At 42.0% G+C, this 20,108-nt stretch overlaps 2 protein-coding genes and 1 long non-coding RNA gene across 3 annotated transcripts; 1 reads left to right on the top strand and 2 right to left on the bottom strand.

The window, feature by feature from the left end:
• Nucleotides 1–483: 483 nt before the first annotated feature.
• Nucleotides 484–2,770, bottom strand: LOC5510204 (somatostatin receptor type 2). Its single transcript, XM_001630634.3, has one exon. The coding sequence runs from the start codon at nt 2,102–2,104 to the stop codon at nt 986–988; it is 1,119 nt and encodes a 372-aa protein (XP_001630684.2). The 5' UTR covers nt 2,105–2,770; the 3' UTR covers nt 484–985.
• Nucleotides 2,771–9,827: 7,057 nt separating this feature from the next.
• Nucleotides 9,828–18,902, top strand: LOC5510217 (protein kinase C-binding protein NELL2). The gene is made up of 9 exons (XM_048733612.1): nt 9,828–10,052; nt 11,415–11,715; nt 12,683–12,980; nt 13,421–13,492; nt 16,125–16,229; nt 16,513–16,629; nt 16,945–17,074; nt 17,646–17,845; nt 18,097–18,902. Exons 1-9 carry the CDS (start codon nt 9,986–9,988, stop codon nt 18,175–18,177), a joined length of 1,371 nt encoding a protein of 456 aa, XP_048589569.1. The 5' UTR covers nt 9,828–9,985; the 3' UTR covers nt 18,178–18,902.
• Nucleotides 13,315–16,166, bottom strand: LOC125573219. Its single transcript, XR_007313993.1, has 2 exons — nt 16,033–16,166; nt 13,315–15,840 (listed from the first exon to the last, which is right to left on the bottom strand). It is a non-coding gene; the product is annotated as an uncharacterized LOC125573219 (long non-coding RNA).
• Nucleotides 18,903–20,108: the final 1,206 nt, after the last annotated feature.

Genomic DNA, 20,108 nt, shown 5'->3' with positions numbered 1-20,108 from the left:
TTTAAAAATATCCTTAGAATGAACTCCAATAAGATGTCGGGTCTGACATTTATTGACATTACTAGCAAAACCCCTGCTTACGGACGTTTATTTTGAAAGGAAAAAATGAAATTGCTGTCTTTATTGATATTTTAGGGTAATTTATTTGTCTTGCTAGCATATTCTTAGAATTACCCGAGAATTGAAAGTCTTATCTAAATGAAATCAGAATCACATAGACAAAGTCGCAGAACCAGCGCTGCGTTATTTGCTTCTAAATAGGTCTCTCCTAATCTGTTGATAGGTTGGAGGTGTTCCCCAAGGCGAGTTAAGTCGAAACACTTTCGGGGAGTTAAAGGAATGAAGGACGTAATATATGTAAAGTGGCAAAGAAAAGAGCCGTCGACGAGACCAACCTTTTATCAAATGAATTAAACGCTGCTCAGAGCTTGCATTTGACGCGAACCTGCCAACCAAAATTGATTACACTTATCGAATACACAACAATTTTACCCAATTTATTTGTATGACTTCACTGACTTGCCTTAGTATATACAATGTGTTTAATGATGAGGGGGCAAACTATAATATACAAAGACAATAGAGCTACGGCGATGGAATCATTTAAATCTATTCGATAGTCGTGTAACTATCGCAGTTCGCTAGATATAATGCGAGTGATGTCTTTTACAATCAGTATCATACAATATATTAGACTTTACAGGTCTCGCGCTACCTATTTACAATATCAAGGTATATACAGCTCACACTCGAAGTTAGATGGCGTTCTAAATATGCTCTATGCTGAAGTAGGCTTAACAAAGCCATGTATCTTACACGTAAGTCAGATGAACCTTTTGAAAGAACATGAGGGGCGATGACATAATTTTGAACTAGATTACAGTTTATTCCTCTTCTATTATCTATTCTTCTAACGCTCTGTATCAGAAAATGTCTGGAGTTTGTTACCAGAGGCGGTGTTGTGCGTAAAAGCCGGGTGCGTGTCTTATAGAGCAGTAATAAGCTCAAGTTTGGGGGTATTCCCTGCGCTCTTTGTCTTCCGCGGACGAGGCAGAGAGAGTCGAAGCTGACAGCACGCCGCCATGTGGTTGATGTTTGGTGCTATTACGCCTCGCGGGCGAGTACCGTTACGCTTTGAGACCTTCCTGAAATTTCGACTGAAAAAGTGATAAATCCCAGGATTAACTGCGCTGTTCATATAGGCCAGGAACATTGCGAAAAAGAAAAAGACTCTTAGGGAACAGTTTGGTCCGTCTAGGACAAAAACGTCCAAGACTACAAATGTATTGAACGGAGCCCAGCAAACGGCAAACGCGATGAGAATGGTAATTGCCATTTTTAGGATGTTGTGTTCGCGGCGTTTTCGCGCGCTCATACGGTGTGTTAGCGCAGATCGCAGGAGATAACCGCGTTGGTGAAGCTTGACGAGTATGCCCGAGTAGAGGAACGTCAGAAGGAAAAAAGGCAGCACCATGTGTAGGCAGAACATCACGATATAATGATCGCGGACGATGCGCGCGTGCTCTTCGGGGATGGGTGACCAGCGATATTCGCAGTAAATAAATCCCTGGTCGTATTCGAGGAAGTAGATGACGAGAGTTGGCGAGTGAATGGCGCAGGCGATAATCCATGTCAGTGGGATGAGAAACGCTCGATATCTTGTACGGGTGGCGGTGCGGATGGGGTAAATCACCGCACAGAAACGATCCACTGCGATTAAAACAAGGCACTCTATGGAAACCGCAGTTGATACATCGTGAATAAAGAAGACGAATTTGCAGAGCGCGGTGCCAGCCGGGCCGTCCACATGCCACCGTCCTATTTCCGTGACGATTTCACTCATGGTGCGAGGGATCGCAAATAACGAGAGGAAGAGGTCTGATAAAGCCATGTTAACCACCATTAAATTGATTGTGCGTCGTCTCAAACAGGGGCTGCGGAGAATCAATAAAATGACACGGATATTTCCCACTAAGGACACAATCAATACGGCAGTATAAGCAATGAGCTTGATCGCTGTTTCTAGTACTGTGTCCTCGCGGCAGAAAAACGGTAGGGTTGCATTCGACGGAAGACTGTTGTTGGTAGCGTTGGCTTGATCCATATTCGCCACTTGACTGAGCTCGTGATACGACCAATGCTTGAACCAAACTACAGTGATGTCAGACTTCCAGATCGTTTTATCTTGACTCACCCACGTTTCATTTACTCTTCATTTCCTCGGGCTTTCTATGGTATGTTATTATTTTAATTTGCTAGGCTCGGGTTTACGGCTTGTCGCGATTTAGCTTGCCGATCAATCGACGGTTTGAAGCGCACCTTATAAGGTTCAAATTCACGATAGCAAACTTCATATAATCAATACGATTGATTTCGCTATTGCACCGTGTCGTGGCTAGGAAAATAATGAGCGCGCATGGGCTGCAGTCCCAGCTTTTATTAGTTTAGCATAATAATTAACACACAAATCGTTCAGTGGATCAGGGACACACGTCGTAAATGACGTTTCGACGCATTAGCGCACCAGCTCAAAAGCAACATTCGCCCTTCGCAACCTCAGCTTTCATAGGATTAGACTTGTTGTGCTTTGTTCCCCTACCGAGTCGTGAGTGTGAATTTTGAGTGTGAATTACAAAGGCACGTATGTGAGAATTTGAGGAGTTTTCAAAAAAAGAAGCCGCTGTTTTTCTAGCTTTGTACAATGACAGGTGGTTGTACCTGTAATTTTTTCTGAAGCAAACTTCGTCTTACAGTAACAGCTACATTAAACGCTAGAAAACGCCTGGAGCTACATTGTCCCAGAGCCTTGAAGCACGTAACAATTCCTGAGGAGCAAATAAAATAAATTTAAATTCCTTATGCTCGTCTTGTTTTGGCGAAAATTGCGCGTCTTTGACACGTTTGCTAATGTTAGTTTAGGACATTTTGAATGCACTTGTAAAGCGATTACAGTTTTACATGTAGGGACTCAAGAATGTCAACTACAGAGACTTTCAAGGTTGTGGTCTCGCGACAGGTTCGAGACAAGCCTTATTTCTTGTCAACACACTAAGTGCGTAGTGCCTAACGAACGCTGAAAATGCGTATTCAACACGCAAAAGAAACGAGATATCATCTTGCTCGCCTAGATTCCCTACTCAGTCTTCTGCCTTGATTTGCCCTTCGCTAAGATTTTGCAAATCAGGATTATAAATATAAGGCAAAGCTTGATACGATGAGCTTTAGTGTGGCCGAAGTCCACTCTAAGTTAGTTTTGATCTCGTTATCTTTTGCGCTAATTGGTGCCGTCCGTGGATTACACACTACAATATAAATGTTATTTTGTACAATATTGTTCTTTATGCGCCGTGTTTTCAAAACATTTTTTCACAACAAACATTTTGTAAAAATATATATATATATATATATATTCGCTCGTACCGATTTCATTACATTATATAAAAACATATATCTGGAAGATCTTTTATCAAATGAAATAAATAAGTTCGAGGGGGTCTCTATCAAAAGATATAAAAGCAATCTGGTTTGGAATTCACATCTTCGAATATAGCACATACATTTCTCAGCACACTGAGTGAAAAGTTCTTTTCAAACGCTTTCACAAAATGGAACATCTCGATGTTAAGTTTGCTTCAACTGCTAAACGGAAATGGCTGTAAAGGCATATTGTTTACCCAAAGCAAATATCAAATATGATGAAAACTTGGGGAAGAACTTGAAGTGGCTGGCATATAATCGCCCCTTTGGCTAAAATGTTACCCAGAACCTTGAAAGCGCGCGTGCGTCGTATTTTAGGCGGGAAAAAGTCCTGGCGCGAAATGTGCAAAGAATTGATCAAGCGAATTTTAAGGTTATCTAGCAAGACCATACAAGAACACCTGCTCCAAGCAGAACGGGAAAATGAACTTCAGAGTCTCACTTGATCAACTTGAAATTCTATTAACAACGAAGTATATTAATTTTTCGGCAAGTTTCTATTCAATCTTCAAATCTTCTTCTTTTAATTCAATCTTCTATTCATTGCAGAAAGTTAACCAGTCGGTATATTCTGCTTGCTATATTAATAAACTTTACTCTTTAAACAGATTATTTTATTATAACAAGGAGTATTTTTCATTACTGATTTGCAGGTAAGTTTAATTTATTTAGACAGCATGACATTGGCAACTGAAAATGAAAGAGCAAGAAGACAATACGCCTCGAGGTTCATTTTTCACAACATTTCCGCCAACTTCAATAAATATGTTGACACGTGAACTATAGGGAATCCTGCTTTTTGTTGGTATAAGAATGGTTTCTCTCCTTTCAAATATTTCTCAGAATTAGTTTTTCATTCATTTGTTTTATTTTCCCTCCAATAGTCAATATCTAGAGTTCATTTAGTTATAACGCAATTCAAAATATCATAAAACTCGTTTTATTTTTGCTTTGTTTTTATTTAAAAAACAATATATTATATTGGAAAAAAATATTCAAGGATATACAAAAAAATGAAATTTTAACTTAGCCATGAAAAAGGTTATCGTTAGTTATCCCAAAAATCCCACCTAAGTTAAAGAAATCTGCACGCTTACTAGCCTCAAGGGATTTCTCTTGTTGCGCATGCGCAGGGCAAGAATCGCACCGATAAGGGCGTCGAGGCATTTCATTGATTAGTAGATGGATAATTCACATTATTTTAATAACTCGTCTGCTTCCTACTCACGACCTACTCGTCTCACTCACATCCTACTCGTCTCGCTACGGTCTTAAAAGCCCCGTGCAAACTGTCTGCACCTGCCAGCATTGCTGGCGAGTTTTCGCTTGACTGACTATAGGACAAAGAAAAGGTCAAAACGTGAAATGGACTTTCTGACATTTCCTTTGTCTTGTGGTCAGTCGAGCGAGAATTCGCCAGCAATGCTGGCCGGTGCTGGCGCAGTTTGCACAGGGCTAAACACGAGGTTCCGCTTTAAAAGGGAAAGCTCCTCCCACCCCTGGGCTCGGTTTCGCAAATATAATCAGAACACTGCCACCCTAGCAGTCACAAATTATAAGTCTCATGTAAAATGCTCTGAGCCTTATTCGGTTGAAAGAAAGCTATTTTTGTAGACGTAACAAAGCAGTTCTTTTAAGAGATTGATGCATTAGTGATTTTTTGATCACTCACGTTTTTAGTGCAAAATTTAAAATTTGCATAAATTGTTGTCGCGACCGCTGTGATGAAAATGCTCGTATTTTAGAGCGCACACAGTTTGGTATAGCATTATTTTACCATAAATGGAAACATTTCGGATAGACAAGTCTAGGAATGATATTTTTAAATTCAAATTTCATATTCTAAACCAAATTGTAATTAAAATTAGCGAACGAGGTTCCGTTAGTCTCCCCTCCCCTCCCCTTACACCCTACCTAACCGCCCTGGTTTGGGCAATTAATCTTTGTACGCGATCTTTGTAGCGGTGCTCATTTTGCATATGTATCGGTGTTTATTTGCTTATTATTTAAGATAAAGGCATCGCTTGTTTGCTCGTTTTAACACAATCTTTTGGAAGTTCTCCAAGCTGGCAGATTCAGAAAGATTCCTGCGTTTACCATGGATACAAAATGGCATGGCACACAAAATCTAGAAGCTCGCCAAAATAATTTCAGTCATGATGTGCTCTTATTGATCCAATTTCTAATGACAAACGACGGAGTATACACTGACAAGGCTAGCCAAGAACCTTTCGGTAGTCTTAGGCCTCTTTTACTATGGAACCGCTGAATGGTTGAGACTCAACCGAACCAGAACGATACGACTCTAGCACACCGATTAATCTACACCTAAGTTTCACAGCAAACAGAGCCAGTATGACGGTGTAGCTCTGTTAGGCAAGTCGCATATTTTTTAGTTATAAAGAGGTATTTGGCTCCTTTGAGACCTAGGGCGCCCTAATAGACATTGATATTTTTGTCACAGCGAGCTGTGCGTCGCGTAACCGTATAAGACAGGGCTAGGAATCTGGTTATTGTCTCCCCATTAATGCGCGGGTACCTCAGGTTCCTTTGTGTTGTACAGTTCGCTAGATAGCGGTGTTGGGGCCGAAATCTCCGGCCTGGCCATAAAGCTTTTGCTGCCATACGGTGATTCAGCGCCACGTCTGGATATATGGTCTTCCTTTATATTTATTTTCCAGAAAAAAAAGGTCGATCCTCGGCCATAATGATAAGTTTTCTTTTTTTTCTTTGTTTCCTTCTGTATAAACTGTTTTTTTTGAAATTTCAGTGTAAAACGTGCAGTATTTTTTTTTCTTGTGTCATTTTTGTCATTCATAGCTTTTAGTATTATATTTACGTAGGAAGAAACCACCGGACAGCCTCTATAGATATATTTTAGAAAGTCACTCCCGATTAGTATCGAGTCACTCCCGATTAGTACCGAGTCACTCCCGATTAGTATCGAGTCACTCCCGATTAGTATCGAGTTGCTCCCGAATAGTGCCGAGTCACTTCCGATTAGTATCGAGTCGCTCCCGAATAGTGCCGAGACACTCCCGATTAGTATCGAGTCGCTCCCGAATAGTACTGAGTCACTCCCTATTAGTATCGAGTCGCTCCCGATTAGTGCCGAGTCACTTCCGAATAGCACCTAGTCACTCCCGAATATGGCCTGTCACTCACAAATAGTACCGTATCACTTCCGAATAGTACCGAGTCTGTCCCGAATAGTACAGAGTCATCTTGGATAGTATCAGAGTCACGCCCGTAGTACTCTTGACAAAACTCCTTCAAGTATGACAGTTAAACCAGTATCATGACAAATAGATATAAAAACTGATAATTATTCCCAAACTGTGGTAGTGCTATGCCAAATGGGAAGGAGATTATGATAAAAAATGATATACATTGTTCAGATTAACTAAGATCTATTTAAACCTTTTATGGAAAAGAGTGATTTCGAGATTGTCCAGCCGCCCCCATATACTGCCTGTACCACAGCTTTCCCCAAAGTGTAAATCAAAACATTGCAAAGTAATTGTTTTCTATCATCAAAATCTACTATGTGGAATTATTTTCTCAGAACTCACAATTAACGCACAGCAAATCATTAATATTACGACATTCCTTATCGCGCTCAATTTCGTTCTATATCAAGGAAGGAAAAGTCTAAGTGGATTAGATGACCAGATACATTTTATCGTCGTGATACCGGAGATGATAGTATCTTGTACTTAATCCTTGGCTTGGTCACGACGTAAAATGTCATGCGTGATTTAAAACTTCCTCCTTCCGCCAAGCATGATATTGGCACACAGGCGGGGGATGAGCCGCGGGGGAGTGGCCCGAGAGACGTCCCTTGGTTGCCACAGGATAATAATAATAATAATAATAATAATAAAGACTTTATTTTAAATGAGGGTGACACATAATAGCATAGCTAATAAACTTGTGGCCCTCCCTTAAATGTATAATATATACAAATCCGACTATGTTATAAAAATTCTAAAAATACTATATTAAAAATTAACAATAAATAACAAAAATTATATGATAAAATGGTGCAAAAGACGCTGCTCCGAAAACGCCCTATCTCTTAGAGATTTCTTGAAGGGCCCAGGTTGTTCGATTCGCCTTGTTGTAATAGGGAGACTGTTCCAAAGGCGGGTGGCAGAAACGGAAAAAGTGCGCCCGCCTTCTGTCTCCCTACTGTATTTTGGACAGCGTATATTAAAATTTGCATAGCGGGTGGATCTACTATGTACAAAACTATTAAGATTCAGATGCTCGCTTAAAAATAAAGGTACGTTACCGTGTATCCGTTTATGTACAAGAGCGCACTTACTAATTTTAGAATGTTCATATATAGGAATCCAGCCAAGTCTATTAAAAAGTTCCACAGAGGGTGCGCGCGGTTCCGCAAAAAGAGTTAGTCTAGCTGCGCGCTTTTGTAACTTAAAAAATTCTATATAAAGATTCGTTGTTTCACACGCTCCATACTGCGCTGCCATAATTAAAAATTGGTTGTATTAACGCATCATAAATTTGCTTGCGTTGAGCTAACGGCAAAAACGATCTTATTTTTCTTAAAATTGCGATACGAGAGGCCACTTTTTTACAAATCTTTTCAACATGTCCATCAAACGAAAGTTCGCTATCTAAATCGAGTCCAAGTAGCGTTGCACTCGGGACATTATCTAGTGCTATTGCGCCATTTCCCGCCTTGACAGACAGATTAACGCTTGTCTTTGAAGCCAGACGCTTTCCCGTGATCGTCAAGACCTTCGTCTTCTTCTCGTTGAGCAGGAGCTTGTTGGCGTTCGCCCAAGACTCAATCTCCCCCAGTGACATGTTGAGAGAGTCATTGAGAAGGTGTAGATTGGTGACGTCAGCTGCAGCAGAGACTGTGGTGTCGTCGGCGTAAAGGTCTACTTCAGAAGAAACGTGCAAGGGCAAGTCGTTTATGAACAACAGGAAGAAAAGCAGCCCTAATATAAATCCTTGAGGAACTCCATGATTGATCTGCATTTCCGACGAAACTTTACCGTCCCCTTTAACGACCTGTCGCCTGTTCGACAAATACGAACGGTACCATAATAGCTCTTTGTTAACAACCCCATACGCCTTTAGCTTTTGTAGTAGCAATTCATGATTCACCATGTCAAATGCCTTAGTGTAGTCCACGAGCACCATGCCCGACACCTTATCATTGTCGAGGTTGAAGAGTAGCTCATCCACTATCTTTATCAGAGCTATTTCAGTGTTGTGATGTTTCCGGAAATCAGACTGCCTCGAGTAGAGAAGGCTGTTGTCATTGAGATAGGTGTACAGAGAATCATGCACATGCCGCTCAATAACCTTGGACAAGACTGAAAGAATCGAGATGGGACGGTAGTTACTTGGATCAGTTCGATCGCCTTTCTTGAACAACGGGGTAACTTTAGCCAACTTCCATCTTTTGGGAAACGTTCCACTAGACAGAGATAGATTAATCAGCTTGGCTATACTCGGTGCAATAGCAGGAATTCGCAATAAACGAGCACTGATCTTGTCGATACCAAATGCTTTGTTTGGGTTGATCTTCATTATTATGCGGGCTACCTGTGTACTTGTTATAGCAGGAACCGAGAAAAAATCATTCGGGTCTTTCCGTGATTCCACAAAGCTCACAAGTTTAGAGAGACAAAAAGGCACCTTGGCCAAATTAATCCTCAGTTTATCAGCAATCGTTGAGAAATATGATTTCTCCGTGAAATTCGAGCGATCAAAGTCCTCAACCACTGACTGGCTTGGCTGCTAACTTTGAACATACGAATGACCCGAGATTTTTATTAACAATGGCGAACAATTAGTGTGTTTTTTTAAGGGCGGGGGGGGGAGTGATACGGAGACCATATGGTAGGATACGTTTATGAAAGTAAATATGAAAGTAGATTTTTGTCTGGTGTATTTTTTTAACCCGTGACTATGAGATGGTTCTTTCGGAGTCTGTTGCAAAATGATTGATACCCTGGTTCCAGAGCCTCGAACGTCTCTAGGCCACTAAATAGAGGGACGTTCGAGGCTCTGGGACCAGGGTAAATAATTGAGTGTTCTTCGGGGAAAGTCTTTTTCCCTGGATCTTATATGTTTCTCGTTGCTTACATCTATAATGGCGAAATCGAGGAAATCGTGTGACACTCCGACACACGTCACAGACTATGTCACGTTGCGCAAAAGGAAAGTTCCGGAATCTTTTAAAGCCCTTACTATACATACTGGAGATACCAGAGCTCCGAGTATTAGCGCTTGAAATAGCCACCAGCATAAATATTTGTCATCGGATATGCGTCACAGCAAACCACGCCTCTATCCTACCGCGCGCTGAAATAGAGCTTATCCCCTCACGGGACGCTAGCAGACTCTAAAGGTATCAGCAGGAGAGAGCAAGCAGACACTCGATCAAGCAAGCGACACTCACGTTCACTTTGAGGGAAATAATCAGTGGGCATCTCTGGTAAAGATACAACACAGATCTTGTGCTAACATGGCTGTATTAGCTCGAAACGCCGTCTTGCTACTTCTTATAATTGTAAGCTGGACTAAAGCAAACGGTAAGCGATATCGCATTCGTTATATAAAGGATTTGGAGTTTTTGTTGTAAAGTTTCTGAATGCGCTCCTCAAATGTCCCTAGATATGCACGGTACTCAAAAGGAGATATTATCACTAACAGATCATGTGCATACATGTTCATGGCTTTCGAGATCTTCTCATGGGTCGGCGGTCATTTACACAAGAACACACAATTACAATTGTTTCGGCAAGTCCTCAACTTCAGCTTCTCTTCTGAAATAACGGCTAGGATCCCAACGTGTTTAAATAGCCCTATAACGTTACAAGTAAGATGAATGACCTTTGGGTTTGTGTGAAGCAGCAACATATATTCAAACTGTCATCGACTACTCTTGCTTTAGATTCCTAGCACAATAATTCACAAGTGCTCTATGATTAAGGGAACATTTGGTATAGAAAAAATTCTGCACCCTTTTATTCGGAAATATCTCTTTACAGAGACGATAATTGATGCCCCTGTCGTTTACACAGCTAGAACTCCCATCATGCCTTACGCTTATCACGTCTCAATCAACTACCTGTGGGTAAAACCGCAAATAAGCCATGGATATCAAGTACTGTACTGATGGTCATCCCTGCTGACAACTGTCGTCTAGATTACTACCCGCATTCTTAATCTGTTAATATTTTATAATCAGCATGGCCTTTTTGATGATTATTCTAGTTCTAGACATTAATTTGAGTCTCGATTATTGTAGCTATTTTGGGGAAATAAGAAGATACAAGTAGCACACTCGATCTCTCTTTCCCCGGATCTGGACCTATAATTTCCAATCAATTTTTCTTTTAAAGCGTGCATCATCAAACGCGATAGATTATGTCTCTCTTTGGTGAGACAAGGCTAACCAAGGCGCGTCCATACAGCGCTCTCCGCACACACTTAATTAGAACCGGCACCAACTGTTGCTTAAAGTCCGCTGTGATTGCGTCTAGCTGACTATTCTGTCAATCCCATTTGCTTTCCCATCTCAGCAATATAGCCTGTGCTTGCCTTTTTATAGAAAATCTGTTTTAAAAGGGGTATAACCCCTTTGATTTTTTTAATGTTTTTTTTTTCTTTGCTGCACCATTATCATTTCCATCATTATATTATTTTTCTTGCGCACAAACTGTATGGTGATGAAGCTTTAGCGTGAGGAGCCGGTTAGCTATACTATCAGTGTACCTTACTCTAACTGCCGAAAACTTTATCGTTATGTTTACTCGAAAAGAAGCAGGAATAAGTTCTTGCTATCACCTGAGTATTGAGCGACATCGGTAAAACAAATCTAAATATCAATTATAAGAATGGTTTTGAAAGTTACGATCTACTTACTAATGAGTCTATCCTCATTATTTCAGATCTTCCCAAAGAAATCAACTTATTTACAGAGGTAGGGTTGCCAAATGCCCTTCCTACAGGCGTATCGAGCGCGGTCGGTCACCATAGCAACACCCCAGCGTATCGCTTCTCCGACCAGACCGGCCACTTGATATCGGGGCAAAGTGGGATGGATGCCGCGCGTCGCGTGATTGAGACGAGCCATGACTTCATCGTTAGCGCGTGGTGCAAAGTTAACGAAATGAGTCGCTTTGGCAAGAATACCATCATTTCCATCAGCTCAGATAACGGTCAGCAGCTCTTCTTCTTCTTCGCTGTCTCGTAAGTAAAAACACATATTAGTTATATGCCCCGAAGGGAAGAATATCCAGGACTTTTCTTGCCGTCTTCAGGGGAAGGGATATAAATACACTTTAGGGAAGTTAATTACAGATCTAGCTCCCATACATTTCTTCTGACATCTGAGTCCATAGGGGGAAGAGGGGGGTGGGGAGAACGGCACTCTTTTTATCCCCTGGATCTGCCAACTGTCAACAACAATTTGGTTGACGGGGACTGGGCCAGCTACTAGACAGTGGTATAGACAGCGAGATGGGGTATAGACAGGGAGACGGGGGTATAGACAGGGAGACGGGGGTATAGACATGTAGACAGTGGTATAGACAGGGAGACGGGGGTATGGACAGGGAGACGGGGGTATAGACAGGGAGACGGGGGTATAGACAGGGAGACGGGGGTATAGACAGGGAGACGGGGGTATAGACAGGAAGACAGTGGTATAGACAGGGAGACAGTGGTATAGACAGGGAGACAGTGGTATAGACAGGGAGAAGGTGGTATAGACAAGATGACGGGGGTATAGACAGGGTGACGGGGGTATAGACAGGGTAACGGGGGTATAGACAGGGAGACGAGAGGTATAGACAGGGAGACGGGGGTATAGACAGGGTGACGGGGGTATAGACAGGGTAACGGGGGTATAGACAGGGAGACGAGAGGTATAGACAGGGAGACGGGGGTATAGACAGGGAGACGGGAGGTATAGACAGGGTGACGGGGTATAGACAGGGAGATGGGGGTAAAGACAGGGAGACGGGAGTAAAGACAGGGAGACAATGGTATAGAACGGAAAACAGGGTTATAGACAGGGAGGCAGGGGTTTGGGAAATGGAACGGAGCAAAATTAGGCCATGTTTTAGACCATATATTTTTTTGAATTTGGAAATTGAGTATGGATGTTTGAGTAAATAGTTTTCTGATCGTTTTTTTTTACACTGTGTTCATGCAGGAGCGACTGGCAGACATCTCGGCTTAACATAGAGTTCACCTTCATCTCATCTAAAGGCAGCATGGAGACCATCAAAGTCACCACGAGGAGAAGCGTGGACTTCAAGACCTGGCACAAGGTCTCCATGCGTGTGCAAGACCAGGAAAAGTTGATCCGTTTTTACCTGGACGACGAGATGGTGGATGTGCGCAAGTTTGGCTACTCGTTTAGCGTTCTGCCCTCGAATGCGCAGCTGCGGCTCGCGCAGGTCTACGAGATCCTCATGGAGGGCACCGCAGAGATCGGACAGAGGTTCAAGGTAAGAGGGTGATGAGGATGATGGTGATGATGATGATGGTGGTGGTGGTGATGATTATGATGGTGATAGTGGGAATGATGATAGCGGTAATGGTTATGATGATTGTGGTGTTGATAAAGATGATAATGATGGTTATACAGTTGGAACCTGGATTTTACGATACTGAATTTAACGATAACCTCGTTTTTACGATGGCGTTCTTTTTTCCCGGCGGAAATACAGTGAAATGTATAAGAAATTACCTCGATCTTAAAATATTGGATACGACGATATTCTCTATTTTACGATACAAATCTATTCTCCCAAGCGTAATTTTGACCTCCATACAACGATATTACTGATTTTTTCTACCAGGATGCTGGTGGTAATTATGATAATCATGTGATATTAGGGAGGTACTTTTTCGGGAGCATAATATATATATCTCATGCTTTTCGCAGGGTAATCTTCAGGATGTCAAGATAATTCTGGGGATTTCTCAAGGGGCGTGCCCAACCCCCTCCATGTCACCGGTAGGGTATAGGGTAAATGCCTATATGACTCAGTAGGGTATAGGGTAAATACCTATATGACCCGGTAGGGTATAGGGTAAATACCTATATGACCCTGTAGGGTATAGGGTAAATACCTATATGACTCAGTAGGGTATAGGGTAAATACCTATATGACTCAGTAGGGTAAAGGGTAAATACCTATATGACTCAGTAGGGTATAGAGTAAATACCTATATGACCCGGTAGGGTATAGGGTAAATACCTATATGACTCGGTAGGGTATAGGGTAAATACCTATATGACTCGGTAGGGTATAGGGTAAATGCCTATATGACTCAGTAGGGTATAGAGTAAATACCTATATGACCCGGTAGGGTATAGGGTAAATACCTATATGACTCGGTAGGGTATAGGGTAAATACCTATATGACCCTGTAGGGTATAGGGTAAATACCTATATGACTCAGTAGGGTATAGGGTAAATACCTATATGACCCGGTAGGGTATAGGGTAAATACCTATATGACTCAGTAGGGTATAGGGTAAATACCTATATGACTCAGTAGGGTATAGGGTAAATGCCTATATGACTCGGTAGGGTAAAGGGTAAATGCCTATATGACTCAGTAGGGTATAGGGTGAAGGCCTATATGACTCGGTAGGGTATAGGGTAAATACCTATATGACCCGGTAGGGTATAGGGTAAATACCTATATGACTCAGTAGGGTATAGGGTAAATACCTATATGACCCGGTAGGGTATAGGGTAAATGCCTATATGACCCGGTAGGGTATAGGGTAAATACCTATATGACCCAGTAGGGTATAGGGTAAATACCTATATGACTCAGTAGGGTATAGGGTAAATACCTATATGACTCAGTAGGGTATAGGGTAAATGCCTATATGACTCGGTAGGGTAAAGGGTAAATGCCTATATGACTCAGTAGGGTATAGGGTGAAGGCCTATATGACTCGGTAGGGTATAGGGTAAATACCTATATGACCCGGTAGGGTATAGGGTAAATACCTATATGACTCAGTAGGGTATAGGGTAAATACCTATATGACCCGGTAGGGTATAGGGTAAATACCTATATGACCCTGTAGGGTAAAGGGTAAATGCCTATATGACTCAGTAGGATATAGGGTAAATGCCTATATGACTCAGTAGGGTATAGGGTAAATACCTATATGACTCAGTAGGGTATAGGGTAAATACCTATATGACCCGGTAGGGTATAGGGTAAATACCTATATGACCCTGTAGGGTAAAGGGTAAATGCCTATATGACTCAGTAGGGTATAGGGTAAATGCCTATATGACTCAGAAGGGTATAGGGTAAATACCTATATGACCCTGTAGGGTAAAGGGTAAATACCTATATGACTCAGTAGGGTATAGGGTAAATACCTATATGACCCTGTAGGGTAAAGGGTAAATGCCTATATGACTCAGTAGGGTATAGGGTAAATGCCTATATGACTCAGTAGGGTATAGAGTAAATACCTATATGACCCGGTAGGGTAAAGGGTAAATACCTATAAGACTCAGTAGGGTATAGGGTAAATGCCTATATGACTCAGTAGGGTATAGGATAAATACCTATATGACCCGGTAGGGTAAAGGGTAAATAACTATATGACTCGGTAGGGTATAGGGTAAATGCCTATATGACTCGGTAGGGTATAGGGTAAATGCCTATATGACTCGGTAGGGTATAGGGTAAATGCCTATATGACTCGGTAAGGTATAGGGTAAATGCCTATATAACTCGATAGGGTATAGGGTAAATGCCTATATGACCCGGTAGGGTATAGGGTAAATGCCTATATGACCCGGTAGGGTATAGGGTAAATGCCTATATGACTCGGTAGGGTATAGGGTAAAGGCCTATATGACTCGGTAGGGTATAGGGTAAATGCCTATATGACTCGGTAGGGTATGGGGTAAATGCCTATATGAATCGGTTCTTCTGACTGTTAGTCATTATCTAGTATTATTGGCCTGGCAAAGCAAATGTATTTGTATCTATATGACAGTGAAACTATATCAATACAAACAAACCATTCGTTTTATCTTAATCCACGGCGTATTTCAATATCAGTGCCCTGTTCATGGCTGTGTAAAAATATGAACTGCTTATTTCTATGACAGTGAAACTATATCAATACCAATAAACCATTCGTTTTATCTTAATCCACGGCGTATTTCAATATTAGTGCCCTATTCATGGCAGTGGAAATGTATGATCTGCTTATTTCTATGACAGTGTAAATATATCAATACCAACAAACAATTCGTTTCATCTTAATGCACATCTTTGTATACTGCCCAATTAATGACAAGGCAAATGTATCAATACCTATCTTAATGCAAGGCATATTCCAATATTAACGCCCTATTCATAGAAGTGCAAATGTATGAACTGCTTATTTCTATAACAGTGTAAATATATCAATACCAACAAACCATTCGTTTCATCTTAATGCACATCTTTGTATACTGCCCAATTCATGACAAGGCAAATGTATAATACCTATCTTATGTATAATACCTATCTTAATGCAAGGCATATTCCAATATTAACGCCCTATTCATAGAAGTGCAAATGTATGAATATAAACGACCTGTTCGTTACTATGGCAGTGTCAATGCCCGTCTGTCGGAGGTGACGGGTGTACGATGGATGGGCGTGGTTATGCTAATGGCCAGCAGTGGACAAAGGACCAGTGCAACACGTGCCAATGCAAGGTATGTAGAAGACGCAAAATGAGAAACGGGGTTTGAAAAGGCAGAACTGTATCAGGCCCCATGTGGCAATGCCACGCCCCTATGGTCATTCCTATTAACTTTTAAAATTATTTGGGTCAAGTGCCCCCGTGCCCCACCCCCTGCTACGGCCCGGAGGAGGGGTGCAATCTCTTCGCCGATTTTGGCTTTTGGGGGATTTTTAGAGTCTTTCAAAATGCAGTTAGTGGCTTTTGTTAAAAAAATAAATAAAACCTTTAAATTGCCTGTTTTACATATTTTACAGAAAGGAAATGTCTTTTGCGTCCACACATGTCCCGTATGTAAAGATGGTGACAAGGTTCGTCTCCATGGTGACAAATGGCATCCAAGCAACGACAGCTGCTCGAGTTGTAGATGCGAGGTAAGAATCAAATACCCCTCCCCCGTCCCCAATTTTATTGTCCAAAGGTCTCAATAGATCACACCGCCCTCAATTTTCAAGTCGTGTCAGTTTCACGTCGTGTTAGTTGTACGTCGTGTAAGTTCCACCTGTACGTGTTTTTGTGACGTAGTAATTGTTATATTTTTACTTCTCATTGTCTCGCCACATATGTATCAATAATCCCAGCATAAATGTTAGTTGAGTTTCTAACTGTTTTAACGTCAAGCCATGTTGTTGTTAAGTCAAGTGTCACGCCGTGTTGGTGTCACGCCGGTAACATGTGTTGCGTTACAGATGGGGAAGATCACGTGCTCTCCGCCCGTCTGCCCTCAGCCCATGTGCGCAAGCAAGCACACCCCAGATAGGACTCCTTATTCCGGCGAGACGGTCACCCTCCCAGGAACGTGCTGTCCGATATGTAAAGGTAATACCCCTCCACTCCCCTTCTGTGTTGTGGATAATGAAAGGCAATGCCTTCCAATCCACTTCTGTACTGTCCAATATGCAAAGGTATACCCCTCCCCTCCCCTTCTGTGCTGTCCGATATTCAAAGGCAATACCCTCCCATCCCTTCTGTGCTGTCCGATATACAAACGTATACTCCTCCCCTTCTGTGCTGTCCGATATGCAAAGGTATACCCCTTACTTCCCCTTCTGCGCTGTCGGTAATGAAAGGCAATACAATCCCTTCATCCCCTTCTTTAATGTCCGATTTTTAAGGTACTCCTCTAACGGCAGAAAGACGGAAATTATTGAAGAGCACAGCCTCGGGAACCTAGGATGTCGAGGTCAGCGAGCCGGCGGAGTAGATAAGAGAAAGTAGGGAGAAGTCTTCTTGCATCCTTCTCTCCTCCCTGCCCCCTCCCCCTCCGCTGGTGTTGTTCCGCCTCGTTCTCGTGTCTCGTTACTCTGACCTCGACGCCCTGGATCACCGAGTAAGGGAAGAACAAAGGAGGATGGATTAGTTACTTACTCGTATCCATCTGTTTCAACAGAGGACCAATGCAAGCCGATTGGCAAAGAATACAACAAGTGCGGGTGCGCAAGGACTTGCCAAAATCACCATCTTCGGGATCCCTGTGACGGCCAGTGCTCAGAGGGTTGTTTCTGCCCAAGGGGTTTGGTGATGAATGAGGACGGAAAGTGTGGGTCACCCTCTACCTGCAAGTGTTCGTACAAAGGACGAGTCTTCAAGGTACGAATAGAAAAGGACTATTGAACAATAGTTGCCGAGTCTGAGCCATTTTGGTCTGCACATTACCATACATACTGTTTACTATCAAAGATGTGTGATAGAGCGCGAAACTTCGGGTTAAAATTGCCTAGACAGTGAGGGTACCAATTATCGGGTTGCATCCTGTGCAAGTGACCTTTTTATAGAAGTATTTTTTATGCACAGTACCATGAAAATACACTAAAAAATTTTCTTGTTAATTTTTTTTTCAGCCTGGGCAGTTCTACTCTGCTACCCCCTGCAAGTTTTGCATTTGTCTCATGGGCTATATGCACTGTAATAGCTTGTGTTAGACAGCTTGGACTACCTTTGTTGCTGCTTTTCAAGAGAAATTAGGTTGCGTTTGGTCATTGCATTTGGACTAACTTTGGTTCTGTTCAAGAGACCTTGGGCTACCTGTGGTGATTCTGCACAATAGACTTGAGATGGCCTCAATTTTGCTTAGTTCAATATTAGATAAAGAGAAAGAAGGTATAAGCGTATAAATGCTTCTTATTACTAGCGAAGGATGAGGAGACCTTCTCCACTTCCTTCTTAAGGCTAAAAATACATACGTGGGATTATGTCGTGATCCCGTCACTGTTCGGACATATACCTAAAACTTGCTCCTAAGAATGAAAAATATATTTTTTTTGTAAAAGCGAACGGAAGACGTAAAAGAGGAGGGAGGGGATTCCACTTTGCCGTTCCTCTCTGTTCTTTTTTACACTGGGGGGGGGGGGGGGGGGGGGGCAAGTCTTCTCACTGTCCTATAGATGTATGTTAGCTTAATATCCCCCCTCCCCCCCTGGGGTCCCTGAGCGAATCATGTGCTTATTAAGCTTTGGGAAGTTTGAGAAGCTATTGATTCCTGTACGATACATACACACTCTATTGTAAATAGCATTATTTGTCTTATATAGTTATCTTTCTGTCATCTTTTATTTATTTTACATGATCAAACACTGAGTGTAAGCATTTTATATCGACTTTTTTTAAATAAAATTGGGCTTTTTGGCCTTCAGGGCATTTTGTAGAAGATGGGTTTGACGTGTCATTGCGTGTTATCCCATCCCTTCCCTTCATGTGTCTGTGTAATTTAAGAATACGATTAATTCATTAATATGTCAGGTTTTATGCTTCTGAACTTCAATTAGCGGTACAACACAAAGGCACCACGGGCACCTGCTCATAGGCTGATGTTTATGATGCCTTTCTTGGGGCGAGGCGAGGCTAATGTTTTGTCGTCGAGCTCTTTCGGAGTGTGAATCGTGCTACCGTGGCCGAGAGTAGAAAATTTTAAAAAGCTTAGCCAACTGGCATGCGAAAATCACATAATTTTCAAAACTAGGAAGTACCCGTCATTCTCTCTAAAGTGCGCTGCCAGTTGGATAGTGAAATTCATATCGATACAGCGTTCTCGAATCCTTATAAATTAGTCAAAGTGGCCAGTGACACATCGAATTTTAAAAAACCTAATTGAAATAGCCTCAAATCAATCAAAATACCCAAATAGTCTTGTTTTTGAACCAGAGTAACGAAAAAGTCTTGGTAAAGACGAGAATTTGTCAGAGTAGAGTACCAGTTATTGGTGAACCATAATCAAAATATAATGTATAATTTGTTTAAATAGACGATCTCGTTTTTTGTCTGTCTTTTACGGCTACAAAAACGAACGTTACATTCGCAAAGCCAGCCAGTCACCAAACATCCATATTTTGTTCAAGTGTAGGTGTGTTTATTTATGCCTTGATGTCCATCCTGAAAGCCAGAGGCTCTCGCATCGCCGACCACCCGAAAATACGTCGATCAGCTGCCGAGCGCGCCTAACCACTCGGTCCAACGTCGGGAACTTAGAGATTAAAATAATTAACCCTTCTGCAACTAGTTTTCGTAAGAGTTATTTTTTTTGGGGGGGGGAGGGGTTATTCTATTGTAAACTCTGAAGCTGGACTCGATTTGCCTGGTTTCGCAGAGTTTTTATATTCTACGTTGTAGAGATCATACTAGCCTCTCTGTAGCGTCCTTCGCAGGCAACGCCTCCGCTTACTCTCGAAACGGACCAGAAAAGAAGATAGCAAAGACGAGGAGTTGAGTACGAGCGTCGAAGACGGTAGCGCATTTCGATCCTCCTTCCGTCTCCATCCCCTCCCCTCAATAAGTCACGTTTGCTTGCCACAGGGCTCCTGCGTCTAGATTTTCTTTCCGCCCAACACCTGCTTCACCATTGTTCACCAAAAATTCT

The sequence above is a fragment of the Nematostella vectensis genome, chromosome 10, assembly GCF_932526225.1.
Source record: "Nematostella vectensis chromosome 10, jaNemVect1.1, whole genome shotgun sequence".
Classification (NCBI taxonomy): Eukaryota; Metazoa; Cnidaria; class Anthozoa; order Actiniaria; family Edwardsiidae; genus Nematostella; species Nematostella vectensis.
This window is presented reverse-complemented; position numbering and strand designations above follow the sequence as displayed.